General features: G+C 44.9%; 1 protein-coding gene and 1 pseudogene across 2 annotated transcripts; both read left to right on the top strand.

Annotated features, from left to right (window-relative positions):
- Positions 1-3,953: 3,953 nt before the first annotated feature.
- LOC139539034 (ras-related protein M-Ras-like) lies at positions 3,954-17,931 on the top strand. 2 transcript variants are annotated; one of them, XM_071341718.1, is made up of 6 exons: positions 3,954-4,139; positions 12,362-12,579; positions 13,095-13,248; positions 13,847-13,946; positions 15,482-15,561; positions 16,106-17,931. In XM_071341718.1, exons 2-6 carry the CDS (start codon positions 12,384-12,386, stop codon positions 16,203-16,205), a joined length of 630 nt encoding a protein of 209 aa, XP_071197819.1. In that variant the 5' UTR covers positions 3,954-4,139; positions 12,362-12,383; the 3' UTR covers positions 16,206-17,931. The 2 variants fall into 2 exon arrangements, with proteins under 2 accessions (XP_071197819.1, XP_071197817.1); XM_071341716.1 differs by lacking the exons at positions 3,954-4,139; positions 12,362-12,579 and having other exon boundaries at positions 12,592-13,248; positions 16,106-16,348.
- A 48-nt stretch (positions 17,932-17,979) lies between these two features.
- LOC139539227 (U2 spliceosomal RNA) lies at positions 17,980-18,108 on the top strand (annotated as a pseudogene).
- Positions 18,109-24,097: the final 5,989 nt, after the last annotated feature.

Here is a 24,097-nt window from a genome sequence, read left to right as displayed (position 1 = left end):
AGTGGTTGATAATGTTCTCTAGTTGCGTCGTGATTGGCTCAGCGTTCTTTCACTAATGGGGACACTACATCACTACAAAATCTATGGAGAGTTAAAAAAAATTCAAGCCCCTTGGGTGCTGCCATATAATTACTGTACATTAGAGGTGCCCATTCAAGAAGGCTCAAGGTCATTGGCCACAGATAGAATGATGTCAAATCACATATCTACTGTAGCTTTGATTGTACTGATCATGTCAACATCATACTTTCAAAATGTTAGCTAGCAAGCTAAACAAGCAGTCATCATCATGAATCATGTTGACAATTACTGTAACGATGTTCGTCTGAGGAAGAAGGAGAGGACCAAGGTGCAGCGTAGTACGTGTTCATGATTTTTAATAACACTGAACACTAGAACAAAAAATAACAAAGCGGAACAAACGAAACAGTCCTGTCTGGTACAGAGACAGAAAACAACTACCCACAAAACCAACATGGAAAATGGCAACCAAAATAGGCACCCCAATCAGAGACAACGAGAAACAACTGTCTCTGATTGGGAACCAATTCAGGCCACCATAAACCAACATACCCCTATACAGAATCCCCATAGAAAAACAAAAACCCTAGACAAGACAATAACCCCTAGACAATACAAAAACTAAACAAACCACCCTTGTCACACCCTGACCTAACCAAAAAATTAAGAAAACAAATATAACTAAAGTCAGGGCGTGACAATTACTGGCAAATAATTCTCAATCCTTGTCATTTGAAGATAAATTATAGATAAAACATATCTGTGCTCATCAGCAATTGGACATAAACATTACACAACAAGTTGGAAATCGCAAATTCAACAATGAATGATTTGGAAGGAATCAGTGGCTAACTGCAAGCGTTGCAAAGCAATCACTAACCTGCTATTCAGTGAAGTGGGTGTGTGGTCCAAGTCTGGGTTTCAGGGTCTCTTTTCCAAGCTTAAAAGGATAAACATTCACATGTCAATGGACAGATAAGGTTGAATACATTGGCCATGCTGTCAATCCAGCATGACTCCTGCCGTGTTCAAAACAAGTGGAAATCTCAGACTTCAGAGCGTTAAAGACAACTGGGAACTCGGAAAAAACAGCTCAGACTGGTAAAATACGTTTTAAACGGTCCTCCAACTCTGAATTCCAAGTCGGGACATTGGGCCTCTTTCTAGAGCTCTGACCTGAAGATCACTGACATCATGATTCGACCTTGTTGTCTTGAAAGCACGAGTATCTCATAATGCCCCTTGGCCTGTCTAATGCTCCTTCAGTCTTCCAGGCCTTTATTAACAAAGTGTTTCGGGACATGCTGGGACAGAGCATAGTGATTTATATAGACAACATTTTGGTCTATTCTGTTGACCGCGCCCAGCATGTCTCGTTAGTCAGGTCTGTGCTGGGAAGACGGTTGGAGCATGATCTATATGTTAAACAAGAGAAATGTTTGTTTTTCCAACGGTCCGTGTCCTTTTTGGGCTACCTCATATCCACGGAGGGATGGGAGAGGGAGGAGCAACGCGTCAGCACACTCAGGTCGTTTGAAACTCCCTGCTGATTACCTTATTAACCCGACTTTTCATTTGTCGCTCCTCAGGCCAGTGGTGCTTGGTCCCCTCACTGAGGCTGGACCCAGTGATGCCCCGCCTCCTCCTCTGGACATCGAGGGAGGTCCGGCGTACTCGGTCCGTGAAGTCCTGGATTCGAGGCATCGGGCAGGCGTCTCCAGTACCTCATCAACTGGGAGGGGTACGGCCCAGAGAAATGGTGCTGGGTTCCTTCGGTGGACATCCTGGACGCTTCGCTGACCTGGGATTTTCATCGTCGCCGCCCTGATCGATCCGCACAGCGTCCCTGTGGTCATCCCCAAGGCCGGTGTCGTCCCGCTGCTAGTGCAGCGCATCGGGGGTACTGTCACACACATCTGGTTCCCATTCTCCCTGATTAGTATGTGTATATATGTGCCCTCTGTTCCCAATTGTCCTTGTTAGTCTTGTGAGTACCTATGCTCTGTTGTATCTGCTTTCGTGCTACGTGTATTTGTGCACATGTTATTACGGGTCTCGTCTTGTGTATTATTTAGAGGTTTACACCTCGCTCTTTTGTTTGGGTAACATCCATCTGTTCTATATATGTATGTTTGTTTTGGGCTTCGTCCCCGTCATTTTCATGACGTTCTTTATTTTGGGTGGAGAAATAAAACCCCCTATTATGTATTCCTGCAACTGTCTCCTATCATTATACAGTGTGACATCATATCCGCTTGTTGTCCCCTTATGCCATAGGTTGTACATCTCAATTACCATTAGAAACCACATTTGTTTAAACAAGTCAGCCAAGATTTACATGCTAAAATTGCCACTGTAGCCCAATAGTAAGGAATAGCCTACAGTGGGGAACGCGAGGCAAATCTGTCAGTGAAAAAACAGCATGCAGACAAAACACCTCTTTAGCAATATTTCAAATATTTTCAAATATTTTTTTATTTAACCATTATTTAACTAGGCAAGTCAGTTAAGAACAAATTCTTATTTACAATGGCGGCTTACCCCGGCCAAACCATCCCCTAACACGGACGACACTGAGCCAAATGTGCCCCGCCCTATGGGACTCCCAATCCCGTCCGTTTGTGATACAGCCCCCCATCGATCCAGGGTCTGTAGTAACGCCTCTAGCACTGAGATGCAGTGCTTTAGACCGCTGAGCCTCAATTGCAGGAAAACACGGGTTGGAAAGCAAAATGGCTCCTGCTGAAAAGAGAAGACTATGCTAGGCTACCAACATATTTGATCAACTTTCAAATATTGTTTTAGAAAGAAAAAAAATATATTTTTTGGCACGAGCCCATCAGCCATCACCAGCGAGTGAGCAGCGTGTCATTGGGTGAGTCAGGCTATTGATGAATTTAAGACAAGGTCGTTTTTATTGATCTCAGATTCTCATTTTCTCAGTGTTAAAGTAGCCTGCCATTTCAATCATTTATTTGTGCGGTATTAAAAAAGATTCTGCCAAAGTCATGTGTCGTGTAAAATTATGTAGAATTGCATGAAATGTGTTTATAAAAGGCCACATTTTTCTGGGATCCTAGGACACCATTTTTTCCCGCCATGTGTGCAACTTCTGTAAGTGCCTCTCCTCTACTGCTCTATGCCACTTTTTTCTCATGCGTTCCTGCTCACTTTTTGTTCCGGCACCTCGATTTACAAATGAAGCACTGCTTTACCACACCGCAACTACTCCACACTCCACACTGATACATTTTTTTTGCCCTAGTTTGTATACCTCTATTTTTCCATGATCAATGTAATCTGAGTCTCACATCTGATTAACTTTCTCACTTTAATTTTGTTAACATGTGATGCATTATGGAATAATTCATAAATGTAGTGATCAGTGACCCATAGAAATAAAATGGATTAGGCTAGTGACTGAAATTGGTTAGAATTCATAAATGTACTGATCAGTGACCCATAGAAATACAATGAATTAGGCTAGTGACTGTAATTTGCTAGAATTAATAAATGTAGTGATCAGTGACCCATACACATACAATGAATTAGTCTAGTGACTGTAATTGCCACTAATCAAGTTTCATGGTCAATAAAATTATTACAAAAGCTATATTGATGTTAAAATCGAAATGTGCTACTCAGAGACGCCACCTCAGAATTTAGACAGAAGTACCTCTTCAAGCCATTGCTTGAAACCAGTCTGAGGGAGACGCGACATAACGGAACAGTCCACTTTCTCAAAAAAGGTGCGTTCCTAAAAAGAATCATCAGATTTCTACATTTTGTAGAAAAACATGTTTCTGTGAAACATATTTAAACATTTTTAATTAGACCAAATTTGAATAGCAGTCATGCTATTAATGCAGAGAGTAAAATTATGATTCTTATTTGTAACCAACAAAAGGGTCCACCCCTATGAGACCGTTCTATTTTTAGTATCAGCTGTTGCAATAAAGATTTGCTACATAGCGGATTGCGTCGCATCGCGGATATGACAGGCGCATTCTCGTCACAAGATAATGGCAATGTTCTGAGGTAACGCACAGAAAGAGGGATGTGGAATATTTGTACGTGAAGTGCTGTAGTCTACTTCCACGACAACGGGTTTCATATTGGTAAGTTATTTGCTGAAATTGTCGTCGTTGTCCAGGCAGCTACACATAGCTACTGTAGGTTGCTTAAACATTCTTAGTAAGTATTTTTCATGTCAAGTTTTTACTCTGCTTTTGCAAATATTTAAATTGTTGAGTTGGTTTCTGCAACGTAAACTGGAGTAACATTTTTTGTAACATTGTGGGGCCTCTGTTGGATTCGAGAAATGGACGCCAATATTCAATTTGCGGAAATTGCTTGATGCAGCAAACTTCTCTAAAAGATTTTGACATTCAAGAAGCAACAAAAAAACCTTTATCCATCCGCGGCAACTCGGTTCTTATACACACAAACCCCGACTTCAAAACAACAGATATAGTGTTGTGACGTTTTATGTCAGTGGTGAAGTGAACAGTAGTAGAATCTACTTTTCATAAAAAAATATAATAACTTGATAAAACATCACAAGACCAAACTTGATTGATACATTTATCTGCTTTGTTACAATGTTAATACCTCCGACTGTATTTCAACCAGGCATGTTATGAATAGATGCATTATAACCATTGTAGAATTTCTTCAGGCACCACATCATAGGATGAGGTCACCCACCATTGAGCAGCCTTCAATAGGGCTACACATATTCTTTTGACTATTAATAGCTCAGTGAAATCACCAGATAATACAGCAACAAGAGTAGCATGATGGTGGAGGCTTTTCACTTGTCAGTCGATCAGAGAAGTTAAAATGCCACTGAAGGTACTGCATGTTTAATTTAAACTTGATCAAAGCAGCTTGAACTCTTGTTTTGTTTTAGAGAAGCATGTTGGGCGTGTATATTGGGCAGTGTCAACCAAATGACTCTAACAAGGCGTTACTCTATGAAATGCGACATGGATCTATGCTCTACAGTACATTAGAAGTACCTATAAAGTCCACTGACAGCCAGGTGAGGTTGATTCACTGAAGAGGTATCTCAACAGTAACATAACCTTCTCTTTACCAAGTCATCATGTACAGTCAGTCAGTCTTTTAGTGGCAAAATATGTAATGCATGAGTTCTGATCAGATTATAGAATGAGAGATGTTCAGAGCACATTGAGCACACAGCTGTCCAGTTCAGAGCACACAGATGTCCATTATGTGATTGTGTATACTGTCATCACAGATGCTGAAGACCCAGAATCTCGTGACCTCATTTGTACCCAGAATCTCGTGACCTCATTTGTACCCAGAATCTCGTGACCTCATTTGTACCCAGAATCTAGTGACCTCATTTGTACCCAGAATCTAGTGACCTCATATATACCCAGAATCTAGTGACCTCATATATACCCAGAATCTAGTGACCTCATTTGTACCCAGAATCTAGTGACTTCATGTGTACAGTTAACAGGACTTTAGTTGGCACACTTGCTGGCCATTTACCATTGATGATGATGACATGCCCTTTACTGGGCATCTGAGTGTGCTGTCCTCCTGTCTATAGGGCATCATTGTCAGTACTCCCTTAGTCATTGGTCAGCAGTCAGCGCTCAGGTGAGGATCTTAGATGAGTGAGACAGATCAGAGATGGACCTGTTTAATTGATTGATGAGGTGGTACAGTATGTTTTGGGTATGCAGGTTGTTCCTCTAGCTAGCTGTTCCCTTGTGAGGGAGGCAGGTTGTTCTTCTAGCTAGCTGTTCCCTTGTGAGGGAGGGAGGTTGTTCCTCTAGCTAGCTGTTCCCTTGTGAGGGAGGGAGGTTGTTCCTCTAGCTAGCTGTTCCCTTGTGAGGGAGGCAGATTGTTCTTCTAGCTAGCTGTTCCCTTGTGAGGGAGGGAGGTTGTTCTTCTAGCTAGCTGTTCCCTTGTGAGGGAGGGAGGTTGTTCCTCTAGCTAGCTGTTCCCTTGTGAGGGAGGCAGGTTGTTCTAGCTAGCTGTTCCCGTGTGAGGGAGGGAGGTTGTTCCTCTAGCTAGCTGTTCCCTTGTGAGGGAGGCAGGTTGTTCTTCTAGCTAGCTGTTCCCTTGTGAGGGAGGGAGGTTATTCCTCTAGCTAGCTGTTCCCCTGTGAGGGAGGCAGGTTGTTCTAGCTAGCTGTTCCCTTGTGAGGGAGGAAGGTTGTTCCTCTAGCTAGCTGTTCCATTGTGAGGGAGGCAGGTTGTTCTAGCTAGCTGTTCCCTTGTGAGGGAGGCAGATTGTTCCTCTAGCTAGCTGTTCCCTTTTGAGGGAGGCAGATTGTTCTAGCTAGCTGTTCCCTTGTGAGGGAGGCAGGTTGTTCTAGCTAGCTGTTCCCTTGTGAGGGAGGCAGGTTGTTCTAGCTAGCAGTTCCCTTGTGAGGGAGGGAGGTTGTTCCTCTAGCTAGCTGTTCTCTTGTGAGGGATGCAGGTTGTTCTAGCTAGCTGTTTCCTTGTGAGGGAGGGAGGTTGTTCCTCTAGCTAGCTGTTCCCTTGTGAGGGAGGCAGGTTGTTCTAGCTAGCTGTTCCCTTGTGAGGGAGAGAGGTTGTTCCTCTAGCTAGCTGTTCTCTTGTGAGGGAGGCAGGTTGTTCTAGCTAGCTGTTCCCTTGTGAGGGAGGGAGGTTGTTCCTCTAGCTAGCTGTTCTCTTGTGAGGGATGCAGGTTGTTCCTCTAGCTAGCTGTTCCCTTGTGAGGGAGGCAGGTTGTTCTAGCTAGCTGTTCTCTTGTGAGGGATGCAGGTTGTTCCTCTAGCTAGCTGTTCCCTTGTGAGGGAGGCAGGTTGTTCTAGCTAGCTGTTTCCTTGTGAGGGAGGCAGGAATATCTTCCAGTACATCCTTCTCCAAGGGTCTGTCTGGGCCGCTTGAAGAAGGAAGTCTGTCTGGGCCGCTTGAAGAAGGAAGTCTGTCTGGGCCTCTTGAAGAAGGAAGGTCTGTCTGGGCCGCTTGAGTCAAGAAGGTCTGTCTGGGCCGCTTGAGTCAGGAAGGTCTGTCTGGGCCGCTTGAGTCAGGAAGGTCTGTCTGGGCCGCTTGAGGCAGGAAGGTCTGTCTGGGCCGCTTGAGGCAGGAGGTCTGTCTGGGCTGCTTGATGAAGGAAACCTATTTCCTTCCCTTTATTGTGTGGAGCAGGAAGGGGCGGGCTGCCTTCACCAGTTGACAGCTGTTTCCTGCGACCCAGTGCCATGGTCTCTACCCACTGCCTGGGCTGAGCCTGGGCTGTTCTCTACCCACTGCCTGGGCTGAGCCTGGGCTGTTCTCTACCCACTGCCTGGGCTGAGCCTGGGCTGTTCTCTACCCACTGCTTGGGCTGAGCCTGGGCTGTTCTCTACCCACTGCCTGGGCTGAGCTTGGGCTGTTCTCTACCCACTGCTTGGGCTGAGCCTGGGCTGTTCTCTACTCACTGCCTGGGCTGAGCCTGGGCTGTTCTCTACCCACTGCCTGGGCTGAGTCTGGGCTGTTCTCTACCCACTGCCTGGGCTGAGTCTGGGCTGTTCTCTACTCACTGCCTGGGCTGTTCTCTACCCACTGCCTGGGCTGGGCCTGGGCTGTTCTCTACCCACTGCCTGGGCTGAGTCTGGGCTGTTCTCTACTCACTGCCTGGGCTGTTCTCTACCCACTGCCTGGGCTGAGCCTGGGCTGTTCTCTACCCACTGCCTGGGCTGAGCCTGGGCTGTTCTCTACTCACTGCCTGGGCTGAGCCTGGGCTGTTCTCTACCCACTGCTTGGGCTGAGCCTGGGCTGTTCTCCACACACTGCTTGGGCTGAGCCTGGGCTGTTCTCTACCCACTGCCTGGGCTGGGCCTGGGCTGTTCTCTACTCACTGCCTGGGCTGGGCCTGGGCTGTTCTCTACCCACTGCCTGGGCTGAGTCTGGGCTGTTCTCTACTCACTGCCTGGGCTGTTCTCTACCCACTGCCTGGGCTGAGTCTGGGCTGTTCTCTACTCACTGCCTGGGCTGTTCTCTACCCACTGCCTGGGCTGAGCCTGGGCTGTTCTCTACCCACTGCCTGGGCTGAGCCTGGGCTGTTCTCTACCCACTGCTTGGGCTGAGCCTGGGCTGTTCTCTACCCACTGCCTGGGCTGAGTCTGGGCTGTTCTCTACCCACTGCCTGGGCTGAGTCTGGGCTGTTCTCTACCCACTGCCTGGGCTGTTCTCTACCCACTGCCTGGGCTGAGTCTGGGCTGTTCTCTACCCACTGCCTGGGCTGAGCCTGGGCTGTTCTCTACCCACTGCCTGGGCTGAGTCTGGGCTGTTCTCTACCCACTGCCTGGGCTGAGTCTGGGCTGTTCTCTAACCACTGCCTGGGCTGAGCCTGGGCTGTTCTCTACCCACTGCCTGGGCTGAGTCTGGGCTGTTCTCTACCCACTGCCTGGGCTGAGTCTGGGCTGTTCTCTACCCACTGCCTGGGCTGAGCCTGGGCTGTTCTCTACCCACTGCCTGGGCTGAGTCTGGGCTGTTCTCTACCCACTGCCTGGGCTGAGTCTGGGCTGTTCTCTACCCACTGCCTGGGCTGAGTCTGGGCTGTTCTCTACCCACTGCCTGGGCTGTTCTCTACCCACTGCCTGGGCTGAGTCTGGGCTGTTCTCCACACACTGCCTGGGCTGAGTCTGGGCTGTTCTCTACCCACTGCCTGGGCTGAGTCTGGGCTGTTCTCCACACACTGCCTGGGCTGAGTCTGGGCTGTTCTCCACACACTGCCTGGGCTGAGTCTGGGCTGTTCTCTACCCACTGCCTGGGCTGAGTCTGGGCTGTTCTCCACACACTGCCTGGGCTGAGTCTGGGCTGTTCTCCACACACTGCCTGGGCTGAGTCTGGGCTGTTCTCTACCCACTGCCTGGGTTGTTCTCTACCCACTGCCTGGGCTGAGCCTGGGCTGTTCTCCACACACTCGCTGTATGCACGGTGCAGAGAACCAGGACAGAATCACGGAATCCAGACATTAAAAGGGAATTCGACAATACTTCAAAAATGTATTGAACTTAGTAGGAAATAAACTAAATCTATTGAACTTATTAGAAAATGCATTTGTGAATTAAACAGTAACAAAATGCATCAGTGATTCTTATTTTCCTGCAACTTTCTGAAACAGCACAAGAATGCCCCTGTCTGTGTGTGTGTGCGGTGCGCGCTTATGTCTACACTGTGTAGCCGTTAGCGATAATGCTAATGATAACCTTCTTCTGGTAGAGATGGAAAGGCTTTCCCACAAACCTTCTCAATTAAATGTTAACTACAACGTAGCCTATGCCTACCTGGCAGAATGATACAGAATCAAAATGATTTTCATCAGTCTAGTAGCTATTTGTTTTGCAAACTCTGCAATCACGTGAGCACTATAGCAATGCTTAACAAAATACTGGTCTCTTCCTGGTGTGCACTTTCATTACAGGGTAACTACACACCAAAATCGACATTTCTTAATTTTTTTCTAGACCTAAAAAATTGCCTCCTGATGTGGTTTTAACATAGTTGTGTACTTGGAACATCCAATTCTGTTCTTTTTCTATTAAAAAAAGTGTGATGTTGAGAGCGAAAACCTGGAAAAAACAGGAGAAAACAGAAACCTAGAAAAACAAAATGGAGAACTGACTTTGGGGAAAAAACAAACTGGAATCAGGCAAAAAATATGAATTATTTTAAAGGGTCAGATCTGTATCACGCATCCTGGGCTGTGACCTTGTCATGTGACCTACAGTTGAAGTCGGACGTTTACATACACTTAGGTTGGAATCATTAAAACACGTTTTTCAACCACTCCACAAATTTCTTGTTAATAAACTTTTTTGGTAAGTCGTTTTGGCAAGTCGGTTAGGGCATCTACTTTGTGCATGACACAAGTAATTTTTCCAACAATTGTTTACAGACAGATTATTTCACTTAATTCACTGTATCACAATTCCAGTGGGTCAGAAGTTCACATACACTAAGTTGACTGTGCCTTTAAACAGCTTGGAAAATTCCATAAAATTATGTCATGGCTTTAGAAGCTTCTGATAGGCTAAATTACATAATTTAAGTCATTTTGTGTTTCAATGTCTACCTTCCAACTCAGTGCCTCTTTGCTTGACATCATGGGGAAATCAAAAGAAATCAGCCAAGACCTCCACAAGTCTGGTTCATCCTTGGGAGCAATTTCCAAATGCCTGAAGGTACCACGTTCATCTGTACAAACAATAGTACGCAAGTATAAACACCATGGGACCACGCAGCCTTCCTACCGCTCAGGAAGGAGACGCGTTTTGTCTACTAGAGATGAACGTACTTTGGTGTGAAAAGTGCAAATCAATCCCAGAACAACAGCAAAGGACCTTGTGAAGATGCCGGAGGAAACAGGTACACAAGTATCTATATCCACAGTAAAACGAGTCCTATATTGAAATAACCTGAAAGGCCGCTCAGCAAGGAAGAAGCCACTGCTCCAAAACTGCCATTAAAAATGCCAGACTACGGTTTGCAACTGCACATGGGGACAAAGATCGTACGTTTTGGAGAAATGTCCTCTGGTCTGATGAAACAAAAATAGAACTGTTTGGCGATAATGACCATCGTTATGTTTGGAGGAAAAGGGGGAGGCTTGCGAGCTGAAGAACACCATCCCAACCGTGAAGCACGGGATGGCAGCATCATGTTGTGGGGGTGCTTTGCTGCAGGAGGGACTGGTTCACTTCACAAAATAGATGGCATCATGAGGGAGGAAAATTAGACATTAGTCAGGAAGTTAAAGCTTGGTTGCAAATGGGTCTTCCAAATGGACAATGACACCAAGTATACTTCCAAAGTTGTGGCAAAATGGCTTAAGGACAACAAAGTCAAGGTATTGGAGTGGCCATCGCAAAACCCTGACCTAAATCCTATAGAAATTTACGGGCAGAACTGAAAAAGCATGTGCGAGCAAGGAGGCCTACAAACCTGACCAGCTCTGTCAGAAGGAATGGGCCAAAATTCACCCAACTTATTGTGGGAAGCTTATGGAAGGCTACCTGAAACGTTTGACCCAAATTAAACAATTTAAAGGAAATGCTACCAAATACTAATTGAGTGTATGTAAACTTCTGACCCACTGGAAACGTCATTCTCTCTACTATTGTTCTGACATTTCACATTCTTAAAATAAAGTGGTGATCCTAACTGACCTAAAACAGGGATTTTGTACTAGGATTAAATGTTAGGAATTGTGAGAAACTGATTTTTTAAAAGTATTTGGCTAAGGTGTATGTAAACTTCCGACTTCAACTGTATCTATGCCATGTCCTTTACCCACAGCCTGTCCTCAACCCACATTTTCTACCCACAGTCTGTCCTCTACCCACAGTCTGTCCTCTACCCACAGCCTGTCCATTACCCACAGCCTGTCCTCTACCCACAGCCTATCCTCTACCCACAGCCTGTCCTCTTCCTACAGCCTGTCCTCTACCCACTATCTTAGTGGCTTTACATGTCTTGTGAAAGCTGTTGCCTTTTTGCCATTACAGCATAAGGTTAATTAAATAATGCCCCCACACACAAGACAACAGAGCACTTACCTGCTGTAATGTCCATATTTATCAAGGACCAGGTCCTTACTAAGTCACAGTAGAAAAACAACAATTTAAAGAAAGTGTGGGAGGGAAAGCGACAGAAAAATTTACAGAAATGGTCATTGAATCTGAATCACAATTATTTTTGTGGGAAGCTGGTGAAAATGCACCACACAGCTGCTATATAGTCTATTCTTTCAGAGAAAAGTCACGGGCAGTGAATTTCTTTCTGAAAGCCATAATTACAAAGCACAGTAGTCTATATGTCTGGACCGTATTTCCCTTGCTCATAATGGTGCTGGGAGAGTGGTTGGTGCTGCATGCTATTCTGGCAGTCTCAGAAGAAGGAGAAAACAGAATAGTCTACATAGTGGGAAGGAGAGCCTCTCCATTACACTACTGGTTGGCTGGCTGTGCAAGGCACTTCCTCATACAGACAGCCAATCAGTGACCAGGGTGTTTTCTCCAGCTCAGTCAATAGCCTAATCTCTATCTTAGGCTCTGCTGCTCCAGTTCTTTGGTTTATTACAGTATTATGACAAATGTTGCTTGCACATCACACACATCGATTCCCTATCCTTTACTACAGCATTTTCTGCAAGCCCCTCTAGCTGAGATAGACGGAGGTGTCGATGGCTAGCTGATGCTCTTTCTCTCTGAGGGGGCTGGTGTTTGATGCATGGTTCTCCGTGAAGTCTGGTCTCCCTGGCAAAGAATTAGCAGCAGCAGTCTAACACTCTATCTTGTGCTCCTTTCTTCCTCCATCTCTCTCCCTCCCCTCCTGCCGTGTTCCAGGTGTAGCCAGCTGCCTGTCACCATGGCAACCAGCAGCGCGGTCCCTAGCGACAACCTCCCCACTTACAAGCTGGTGGTGGTGGGGGACGGAGGGGTGGGGAAGAGCGCTCTCACCATCCAGTTCTTTCAGAAGATCTTTGTGTCTGACTACGACCCCACCATCGAGGACTCCTACCTGAAACACACAGAGATAGACGGACAGTGGGCCATCCTGGACGGTAGGGAGACATCTTCTCCTCTGTCTCTCAGGGTTAGGGGGGGTGGTCGTCTCCTTTGTTAATTGTGTTTAACATGTTCATTAAACATATTGTAGCACAGTGCTCCCATATAGATTCACAGTTTTAGATCCTGGGATTTACACCCATAATGTGCATTTGTTTTTTAGCTAGATTTTTCGCAATTGAGCAAGAAGATGAATTTCCCCAAAAACATATTGTAAAACCTGTAACATTGGTTCCTCTATGTGTGTTATTGCACAGTGCCCATGTGTGTTACTGCACTGTGCCCATGTGTGTTACTGCACTGTGCCCATGTGTGTTACTGCACAGTGCCTACATTATGTGTGTTATTACACAGTGCCTGTGTGTTATTACACAGTTTGTGTGTAATTGTACAGTGCTGAAACACTGGTACCTGTATGTGTGTAATTGTACAGTGCTGAAACACTGGTACCTGTATGTGTGTAATTGCACAGTGCTGAAACACTGGTACCTGTATGTGTGTAATTGCACAGTGCTGGACACGGCAGGCCAAGAGGAGTTCAGTGCTATGAGGGAGCAGTACATGAGGACGGGGGACGGCTTCCTCATCGTGTTCTCTGTGACAGACAAGGCCAGCTTTGAACACGTGGACCGCTTCCACCAGCTCATCCTCAGGGTGAAGGACAGGTGAGACACAGCTCTTGGTATGAGGCGTGCCTTATGGACCAGACACATACGGGGGACTGCTGCTGGTGCTCTGAGTGCCTCCGACTGCGTTGTCTGCCGTAATGTTTTGTGTCGTCCCTCTAACACTCTCACTGGTAAAGGGTTCATCTATACAGCAGATAGTCATTCTGTTCTCTATTGTATCTCTTGTTCACGAAAAATGACAACAAACAACTCCTTCCTCAGCCAATGTCTCCATCACACTGGGCGCAGACGTCAGTTCAATTTCTAGTTTTTATTTAGATTTGGTTGAGTTGTTAACTAACGTGAATTCAATGTGAAATCAACAAAAAAATTCACCATGTCATTGGATTTAGGTAAAAAAATGATACTAATAAAAAACATATTTGTTGGTAATCCAATCAGTTTCCCACATTGATGCAACATCATCACATAGATTTGGGGGGTTTGATGTGACGTGGAAACAGCGTTGACTCAACCAATTGTTGCTCAGTGGGATTCCAGTCAGATCGTCAGCTGTGTAGTGGTGTTACAATACACGTTGTATTAAATGAGATGTATCTGTTCCTCAGTCCTTCTTTTTCATTCTCTCCTTCAGGGAGGCCTTCCCCATGGTGCTGGTAGCCAATAAGGTGGACTTGGTTCACCTCCGCAAAATCACCAGCGACCAGGGGCAGGAAATGGCTGCCAAACACAACGTGAGTACAGCTTCGACAAGAAGTGGGCAGCATTATGGGACAGCTTGACGTCTAAATCCTTTGTATTCAATGTCCTGTTTGATGTAGTACAGTGTCCAAATTGATTCATGTACTTTTGATAGGGACTCCTGAATAGTTTTTTCCTGACCAGGAAAACCGTATTTACTGTATTACATAGTTCGGGCCAAGAATCTTTCATGGTTAGGTCAAATGGTCAGAAAAACCTCATAATCGACTTTGTAGAAATTCCTTTCTCCACTGGTATTGTTAGTGACTGGGGTTGTTCTATGAGCTGTGTGTTGCTATCCCTGGGAGAGGTTGTTGGTTGCAGGGCAGGCTGGGAGAGAGGTTGTTGGTTGCAGGGCAGGCTGGGAGAGAGGTTGTTGGTTGCAGGGCAGGCTGGGAGAGAGGTTGTTGGTTGCAGGGCTGGCTGGGAGAGAGGTTGTTGGTTGCAGGGCAGGCTGGGAGAGAGGTTGTTGGTTGCAGGGCAGGCTGGGAGAGAGGTTGTTGGTTGCAGGGCTGGCTGGGAGAGAGGTTGTTGGTTGCAGGGCAGGCTGGGAGAGAGGTTGTTGGTTGCAGGGCAGGCTGGGAGAGAGGTTGTTGGTTGCAGGGCAGGCTGGGAGAGAGGTTGTTGGTTGCAGGGCTGGCTGGGAGAGAGGTTGTTGGTTGCAGGGCTGGCTGGGAGAGAGGTTGTTGGTTGCAGGGCTGGCTGGGAGAGAGGTTGTTGGTTGCACCACAAGTGTGAGAATATGCATAAAAGTATTTATTGGCAAATATATGCTTAGTACATTTTGTTTTTAATTGCAAAATTCACATTCCTTATGATGAGGGTCTGGTTCGGAAAGACGTAATTACTATTTGTTGTCTATACCTTGTGGCACTAGCTAAATCAAATCAAATTTTATTTGTCAAATGTGCCAAATACAACAGGTGTAGTAGACCTTACCATGAAATGCTTACTTACAAGCCCTTAGCCAACAATGCAGTTTTAAGAAAAATATGAGTTAAGAAAATATTTACTAAATAAACTAAAGTAAAAAAATGTAGAATTAGCAATAACAATAACGAGGCAATATACAGGGAGTACCAGTACCGACGAGTCAATGTGCGGGGGTACAGGTTAGTCAAGGTAATTGAGGTAATATGTAGGTAGGGGTAAAGTGACTATGCATAGATAATAACAGCGAGTAGCAGCAGCATAAAAAAAAGGGGGGGGTCAATGCAAATAGTCCGGGTAACCATTTGATTAGCTGTTCAGCAGTTTTATGGCTTGGGGGTAGAAGCTGTTAAGAAGCCTTTTAGAACGGGACTTGGCGCTCCGGTACCGCTTGCTGTACTGTGCCGTACACACTACACTCTGTAGCGCCTTGCGGTTAGAGGACGAGCAGTTTCCATACCAGGCGGTGATGCAACCAGTCAGGATGCTCTCGATGGTGCAGCTGTAGAACTTTTTAAAACTGAGACAATTTGATGTTTGCTTGTGTACTATGTCGTCTTTCCTGGCAATGTTGGATCAATGTGATTTTTCTTTACAGATTACATACATTGAGACAAGTGCCAAGGATCCTCCCATGAATGTGGACAAGGCGTTCCATGGACTAGTCAGGGTTATAAGGTAGGCCAAACTTCCAGATGGATACTCACTGACTTGCAGGTTATGTTTAAGAATTATGAATTAAGAATCTATAGGCATGAACATATTGGATTAAATTGATGCTTGAATAAGAGAACCACCATTTTGGTTTCTCTTTGCAAACGTACATAACTATATGTTTGACATGAATGCCAGAAAATGTCTGTTAAAAGGATGGGGGAAAAACTGTAGCTATTTCCTGAATGAACAGATGTGTAATTTCAGAGGACTCCAGTATGTGTTGATGTTTGGTGTGGTCATATCCAGCTGGAGGGCCCACTCAACTGTTTGTCAAGCATTTAGAGGAGTAACACAGAGGCCATCTAGTCTAGCTGCTTAGATAGCTTGGCCATCTGATTTTAACCCTCATTCTCTCTCATCTCCATCTCTTTTTTCTCTTGTTTTCTACTCCCTTTACATACCCTCCTTTCTTACTAATTTTCTTATCTTTTCTACCCCCTCTTTCTCTCCCCCTCTCTCTCTCTCTCTCTTCTTTCTATTTCTCCATCCCCCTATCCCTTTGCAGGCAGCAGATCCCAGAGAGGAGCCTGAAGAAGAAGAATAAGATGAAGTGGCGAGGAGAACGCTCTACGGGTTCTCACAAAGTCCACTGTGTCATCTTGTGATGGTGTCACCCTTCTCGCCGCTGCGTAGCATTGTTGTTAGAGAGAACTGCAGACTTGCAGGGAGCAACAACTGGAGGAGGAAGGGGGGACTTGGGGAGAGAAGGAACTGACTGTTGACTGTTACAGTGTCATGGAAAACCCCTCTCAGTTGATGGGGTCAACTCCAAGACATCCCCAAGTGGGGGTCTTATAGCAGGTAGCCTAGTGGTTAAGAGCGTTGAGCCAGAAAACTGAAACGTCGCTGGTTCGAATCCCGGAGCCGGGAAGATGGAAAAGTCTGCCATTCTGCCCTTGAGCAAGGCAGTTAACCCCCAACAACAACTGCTCCCCGGGCGCTGATGACGTGGACGTCAACTAAGGCAGCCCCCCACACCTCTCTGATTCAGAGGGGTTGGGTTAAATGCGGAAGACACATTTCGGTTGAATGCATTCAGTTGTACAAATTAATAGATTTACACTTCCCTTTCCCTTCCCCTGATTGGTCAGAAAAAAGCACTCCAGTTAGAGCTCCTTATGGACTGAATTACAGACAGTGATGTGATGGTGCTCTCTGTGGAGGTGGACATCAAGCTATTCTCCAGGTTGGGGAGATGTGAAGTTAGATGTTGTTGGGGACCCATGATCTGACTGTCAGTCAGGTCGGGGACTTGGGACACATTATTTGAGTGTAACATTGTGGTTGTGGGTTCTCCATGGTGTTGAAGATTGAATTCTGAAACGATAAGGGTATATGATTATGAAGTATATTCTATTTGCACTAGCCACTGGCGTGAAAGGATGTGGCTTTGTTTCCTGGGGTCCTGAAGAAAAGTGGGAGGATGTGGCTGTTAGTACTGGTCTGGGATCAGTCGATGGGGAATCTGGCTTGTAGGTTGAGGGGACCAGTCACTCCAAGCAACAAGACGTTCGATTTCTCTTGTCTAATAAGGAGTATTTCATAACATATGAAATGGCTTGTACTGTTAAAGCACTAAACAAAACAAAAACACTTTTTTGGTCTATTCATCTGGTTAGAAATGGGCTCTTAAAAGAACAAAGTACCATTGCATTTTTAACAGAGTTTGAGTTTCATATCCGCATCTGTTGAAAAATGGCTAAATATGAAAGGGAAGGCATAATGGAATGTGAAAAACTGATCTTATCATATGTCAATCCCATGTAGCCGAATCTATCTGTCTATCTATCTGTTGCACTGAACAGTTTCTATACTCAGCCCTGGGTCGTGTTCCGTAGCAAAAGAGTTTGCAATGGAAAACAAAAATGGACGTTTGTTATTGGACAAGTCCAAGTAATGCCTTCATGTTTCAGTCCATTTTCATTCGTTTGGTGCTTAATAAACATGGCCCTGGAGTGACCCTGCTGTATTTCACCAAGAGGTGCAGTACAGTGGAAGTCCCAGGGTATGAAGTAGCAGACATGTTGTCTTTGGCAGTATTTTACATAAAAGAAGAAAAAAGCTTGTGTCTGAAGAAATCAATGATATCATATCAAGTATGTTTGAAACCTTTGTATTATTGATATGAATTTCTTTAGTAGTGTTTTTTTAATAATTAATAATTTATTACTGTACCTGTTACCTCAACATGATTTGTTATAACTGGCTGTGTCTGACTGATGAACTAGGAGAAGACGAGGCATAACAAAAATGGCCACCGCCTTTCTATCTATCGTCACTTCAGGGTTTCAATAATGAATAAAGAAATACAATATTGTGAGTTAAATTATACTATCTCTGACTGTGTGTCTGTATGATGTCTTGGCTTACATAACCTGGGGACCTCGGCCTTTTGGCTAAGATCAAGTGTAGTATCTGTTCTTATCAGTTTAATATCTGATTAAGTCCCCCTTCGGGGGACTACATATTAAATGCTCCCGAGTGGCGCAGCGGTCTAAGGCACTGCATCTCAGTGCTAGAGATGTCACTGCAGATCCTGGTTCGATTCCAGTCTGTACTGCAACTGCCCGTGATTGGGAGTCCCATAGGGTGGCGCACAATTGGACCAGCATTGGCCGGGGTAGGCCGTCATTGTAAATAAGAATTTGTTCTTAACTGACTTGCCTAGTTAAATAAATAGAAACATTCAAATCTAATTTTATTGGTGTTTAGCAGATGTTATTGCGGGTGTAGAGAAATGCTGGTCAGTCTGTCATGAGAGACTGTGGTTGCTCCCCAACTGGAACCATATGGGCCCTGCTTCAAAGTAGTGCATTATATAGGGAATAGCATGCCATTTGTGGCTCTCTATGACTACATATTGGTATTAGCTCCTAGTGGAGGCTGGGTGTTGTGGAGTGGAGGCTGGGTGTTGTGGAGTGGAGGCTGGGTGTTGTCGGACATAACTAATATCAGCCAGAAGAGACAGAGGTGCCTGTTAGGCGCTAAATTTCCTGCTGTGTGTGTGTGTGTGTGTGTGTTGTAGCACACTATTTTATAACAATCTCTAAAATATGTATAGTGATGGGCATAACTGCCTGTTCAGCAGAAGCCTTTGATATTAATCATATCGCTGGCTCACTGGTGTCGGTAGACTTGCCTAGTTAAATAAAGGTTAAAAAAAATAGTTAAATAAAAAATGTAATTACTGTAAACTCTATTAAAAAATATTGATCTCTCTACTCTCCATGGAATAGATACAGCCTGTAGAGCTGAAACGGATACAATTGATTGAAAATTCATGTCCTTGTCATCGTACTTGTCCATCGGACTCCACTGAATACATGTTCAGGATGCACCCAGGAGACTGAAATTGTGTTAAGAATTTCTCTCCCTCTGATAAAATAGACCTACAGAGTGGCTGTATCTTGTACAGTTATTTCAGCGCCTCGGGGCCTGTTGAAGTGGTTTCAACGTTATGGAATGTGGAGAATCTGCAGATGGAATTATATTGTGTAGAACAGACATGCTACTCTGTGATTTACAGTAAGCTCTATAAATCACATGAAAAAAATATCATAATAATATTGTCACACACAGGATAGGTGCAGTGAAATATTTTGTTTTACAAGGTCTGCCATAGAAGTACGGCGCCTATGTAGCAAAATAGGGTTTAAGTGCCTTGCTCAAAGGCACATCGACAGACTTTCACATTGTCGACTTGTGCATTCGAACCAGCGACCTTTCGGTTACTGGCCTATGGGCCCTGGTCAAAAGTAGTGCAGTACATAGGGAATAGGGTGCCATTTGGGATGCAGATTTACAAGTAGCATATCACACTTCACGCCTCTCTATGTGTCATATTTTCTTTTCACAGCCAATGAATATGTCACGTGCACATGAAAGTTACTACTACATGTTGAGGAGGGTATCTGGTATTGCTTTAAAAACTTTGAAGATGTTTTTTCAGAGGGGCTGTATCTTGGAGATGTCAAACACCAGAGGGGTTATTTGATTCCAGTGGCATTTATTTTTACCTCACCATCCCCACTTTCTTGTTTTAGTCTGCATGTCCAGACGTGGTCATGACAACAGACACCCCAGAGTTTCCCCATCTAAAACAAGACCAATTCACTGAGGAGGAACAGAAACCAAACAAAAAACTAAAAGAAACCCTGCATTTTAAGGTTAAAACCTCTACGGGATCGGTGTCCCCCCCGCGGGAAGGTTGAGCTAACGTGCGCTAATGTGATTAGCATGACATTCTAAGTAACACGAACATTTCCCAGGATATAGACATATCTGATATGGGCAGAAATCTTACATTCTTGTTAATCTAACTGCACTGTCCAATTTACAGCTATCACAGTGAAAGAATACCATGCTATTGCTTGAGAAGAGTGCACAGTTATGGACTTGAAAATGTATCAATAAACCAATTAGGCACATTTGGGTGAACTTAATACAACATTTTGAACAGTAATGCAATGGTTCATTGGATCAATCTAAAACTTTGCACATACACTGCTGCCATCTAGTGGCCAAAATCGAAATAATGCCTAAACTGGAATAATACATTGTGGCCTTTCTCTTGCATTTCAAAGATGATTGGAAAAAAACCAAAAAAAACCCATCTCCTTTGTATTATCTGTTACCAGATCTGTGCTATATTCTCCTACATTAATTTCACATTTCCACAAACTTCAAAGTGTTTCCTTTTCAAATGGAATCAAGAATATGCATATCATTGCTTCAGGGCCTGAGCTACAGGCAGTTAGATTTACGTATGTCATTTTAGGCGAAAATTGAAAAAAAGTGTCCGATCCTTAAAAAAAAGTTGAAAGAAGTGTCTTTGTTAGATTTGACTTGCAGTCATGATACCCAATCTATCAACCTGAGCAATATCTATATCAGGGATGGGCAACTCCAGTCCTCGGGGGCTTGATTGGTGTCACACTTTTCCCCCAGCACCAGCTAACACACCTGACTTCATAATTCAACTAATCATGATCTTCAGTTTAGAACGGATTTAGTTTAATCAGCTGTGTTTGCTAGGGATGGGGAAAAAGTAACACCACTCCGGCCCCCGAGGACTGGAGTTGCCCACCCCTGATCTACATCTTTAAGTCTGATAAAAATAAACGAGTGGTTAATTGACCAGTTTAATCAATAAGCCCCATTCAGCAAGTCAACTCTAATTTGGGAGCCCACATAACATGAGAATATTGTATGAAGGCCCATTAAAACAGCTGGACTAATGCCTCCCTCTAGTGGTTGGGTATTGACATTGAATCAAGGAAATAATAAATTATGCACCTGTGACTTAACGTTTACAGGGAAGTTTCACGCCGGCCACGCCCCTCTACCTGGTTACGAAAGTAGCGCCCTTTTTTCCAAATGAATCCAAATGAATCCAAATGTGCCTTTGGGTTAAATTCACGAGACTAAAACATAGGCCGCCCTAAATTTCTGTAATGTTCTCATTCGCGATGTAGCAAAAAACATGGCGATCCTGTGGTAAAACTTTTCTTAAACGGAAGCAAACGGTATGAAAGGGGGAGGGACCTATCTGTATTTGCCAAATAGAAACTCTCGTTTTAGGTGCACGGTTTGGACTAATGATTATACCCCAGGGGTGTATTCATTAGTCAGATTCCTTTGCAAAACGTTTTGTAATGGAAACCGTTTACTCTAAACAGGAAACATTTTGTAATGAAAACGAGAGTTTCTATTGGACAAATTCAGGTAGGTCCCGTTTGGTTCCGTTTGGTTCCTAGAGTAAACAGTAAACGGTTTCCATTGCAAAACGTTGTGCAGTTATGATAAGAATTATTAGGATTATGATAAGGTAAGAAGCAGTATAGCCATTTTAGGAGTTTCTAAGCAGTGTAAAACCATGAAGAAATCCAACGTCAGAATCACATTGACCAAGTACATTTACACATACTCAGAATTTTACCATTTGATATGGTGATTTAGAGACCGAATACAGACAGCAGATTTTAAACAACGTTTACATATATATATACAACTAGGTAAGTGAGCAAAGAGCTATAAGATAATTAACAGATATACAAATACACAGTGAGTATACGGTTTATATACAGTGGATGTACAATTTTACAGTATCAGGAAATGTAAATGCAGAGAGATGGACATAGTGCAAATGCAGTATAGTTTAGTTATTTTGTGTACAGTTCAGAGATGGCTTGATGCGGTGTGCCACATCGAGTGCATAGTCCTTTAGTCTCTGGGCCGGATGGCCGGTTGGTTAGGGCCACAGCCCGGGGGAAGCAACGTTTCAGGTGGGGGAAGGTTTTGGTCATGAGTGACCTGCCTGTCAGAGGTACATTTTTGGTGGAGGGGGTGACCGGGGTGGGAGGGGTTGGCTATGATCTTTCCTGCACACTTCCTTGTCCTGGAGTCATGCAGAACCTCGATGTAGGGCAGGTGCTAGCCAGCGATAACCCTCTCTGGTGGTGATGGAGGTGAGGATGAACTCAACGATTGATGCATAAACCGGCAGATTTTGAGCTTTTTCAGCTGCCGCAAGTAATACATTCTCTGGTGTACCTTCTTGCTGACTGCTGTGATGTTGTCCTCCCACTTAAGGTTGTGGGAAACGATGGTCCCCAGGAATGTGAATGATTCAGCCGTGCTAACAGCTGAGCCATCAATCTGGTGGTGGGGGGCGTTTTCTGAAGTCAACCACCATCTCCACAGTTTTGTCTGTGTTGAGTTACAGGTTATTGCGACTGCACCAGAACACCAGCTGGTCGACCTCTCCATTGTACTTGGACTCATTGCCGTCGGTGATGAGACCAACCAGAGTGGTGTCATCTGCAAACTTGAGTAGTTGCTGTAGAGTAGAGGTGAGAGCACGCATCCTTACGGCGCTCCAGTGCTGTGGGATAAGGAGTCCGAAAGGTGTTTTCCCAACTTCACGTGTTGAGTCCTGTTGGTCAGGAAGTCCGTGATCCACTGACATGGAGCTGGATACATTCAGCTTGGAGGGTTTGTCTTGTTCTGGCATGATGGTATTGAACGCAGAGCTCAAGTTCACAAACAATATCCTTGTATGTCTTTGGGTTTTCCAGATGTTTGAGGGTCTAGTTTAGGCCCATGGTGACAGCGTTGTCCACAGACCTGTTAGCTCTGTAGGTGACCTGCAGTGGGTCGAGGGAGGCGTCAGTGATGGTTTAGAGATGGGACAGTACCTGTTAGCTCTGTAGGTGACCTGCAGTGGGTCGAGGGAGGCGTCAGTGATGGTTTAGAGATGGGACAGTACCTGTTAGCTCTGTAGGTGACCTGCAGTGGGTCGAGGGAGGCGTCAGTGATGGTTTAGAGATGGGACAGTACCTGTTAGCTCTGTAGGTGACCTGCAGCGGGTCGAGGGAGGCGTCAGTGATGGTTTAGAGATGGGACAGTACCAGGCGCTCAAAGGTTTTCATGATGACCAAGGTGAGCTCTACAGGTCTGTAGTCATTCAGACAGGACACCAGGTCTGTAGTCATTCAGACAGGACGCCAGGTCTGTAGTCCTTCAGACAGGACACCAGGTCTGTAGTCCTTCAGACAGGACACCAGGTCTGTAGTCCTTCAGACAGGACACCAGGTCTGTAGTCCTTCAGACAGGATGCCAGGTCTGTAGTCCTTCAGACAGGATGCCAGGTCTGTAGTCATTCAGACAGGACGCCAGGTCTGTAGTCATTCAGACAGGATGCCATGTCTGTAGTCATTCAGACAGGACACCAGGTCTGTAGTCATTCAGACAGGACACCAGGTCTGTAGTCCTTCAGACAGGACACCAGGTCTGTAGTCCTTCAGACAGGATGCCAGGTCTGTAGTCCTTCAGACAGGACGCCAGGTCTGTAGTCATTCAGACAGGACGCCAGGTCTGTAGTCATTCAGACAGGATGCCAGGTCTGTAGTCATTCAGACAGGACACCAGGTCTGTAGTCATTCAGACAGGACACCAGGTCTGTTGTCCTTTAGAAAGGATGCCTTTTGTTTTTTCGGGACTGGAACAGTGATGGAAGATTTGAAACAGGCAGGAACAGTGCATTGCTCTTGTGACTGGTTGTATATGTCAGTGATAACAGGGGAGAGCTGGTCAGCACAGTGCTTAAATATGGCTTGAGAGACCTTGTCTGGTAGCCTTTCTGCTCTTCTGTTTCCTATAGAGTCTGTTGACCTCCTGACCAAGGATGGGGGAAGAGGGCATCCTGGGACAGGCTGGGGAGCTCCTAAGCAACTTTGCAGTATATATTTTGGGGTGTTACTTCTTACATTATTAGCCCAGAACAATTTTTGTGTTATTACACACAGCCGGAAATAACTTCTATATTTTCACAAGCATTTTGCCACACCCTCAATAACAACTGCTGAATATGAGTATGTGACCAATAACATTTGAGTAGTTGTCCCAGGGACCATGGCCTGACCTGGGATTTTTTTAAATATAAAATAAATAAAAAATATATATATTTTACTATATTGTTGCAAAATGCAAACTTGCA

Source organism: Salvelinus alpinus, chromosome 14 (assembly GCF_045679555.1).
Source record: "Salvelinus alpinus chromosome 14, SLU_Salpinus.1, whole genome shotgun sequence".
In the NCBI taxonomy this organism is placed as follows: domain Eukaryota; kingdom Metazoa; phylum Chordata; class Actinopteri; order Salmoniformes; family Salmonidae; genus Salvelinus; species Salvelinus alpinus.
Note: the sequence above shows the minus strand (reverse complement) of the source record. Positions and strands in the feature narration are given on the sequence as shown.

Excerpts from the sequence above, each read along its gene's own strand:
- LOC139539034 (XM_071341716.1), top strand. The coding sequence starts at position 12,728 with ATGTGCATTTGTTTTTTAGCTAGATTTTTCGCAATTGAGCAAGAAGAT. Across the intron at positions 13,249-13,846 it reads ATCCTCAGGGTGAAGGACAG|GGAGGCCTTCCCCATGGTGC; the intron begins GTGAGACACAGC and ends TCTCTCCTTCAG. Across the intron at positions 13,947-15,481 it reads AAATGGCTGCCAAACACAAC|ATTACATACATTGAGACAAG; the intron begins GTGAGTACAGCT and ends TTTTCTTTACAG.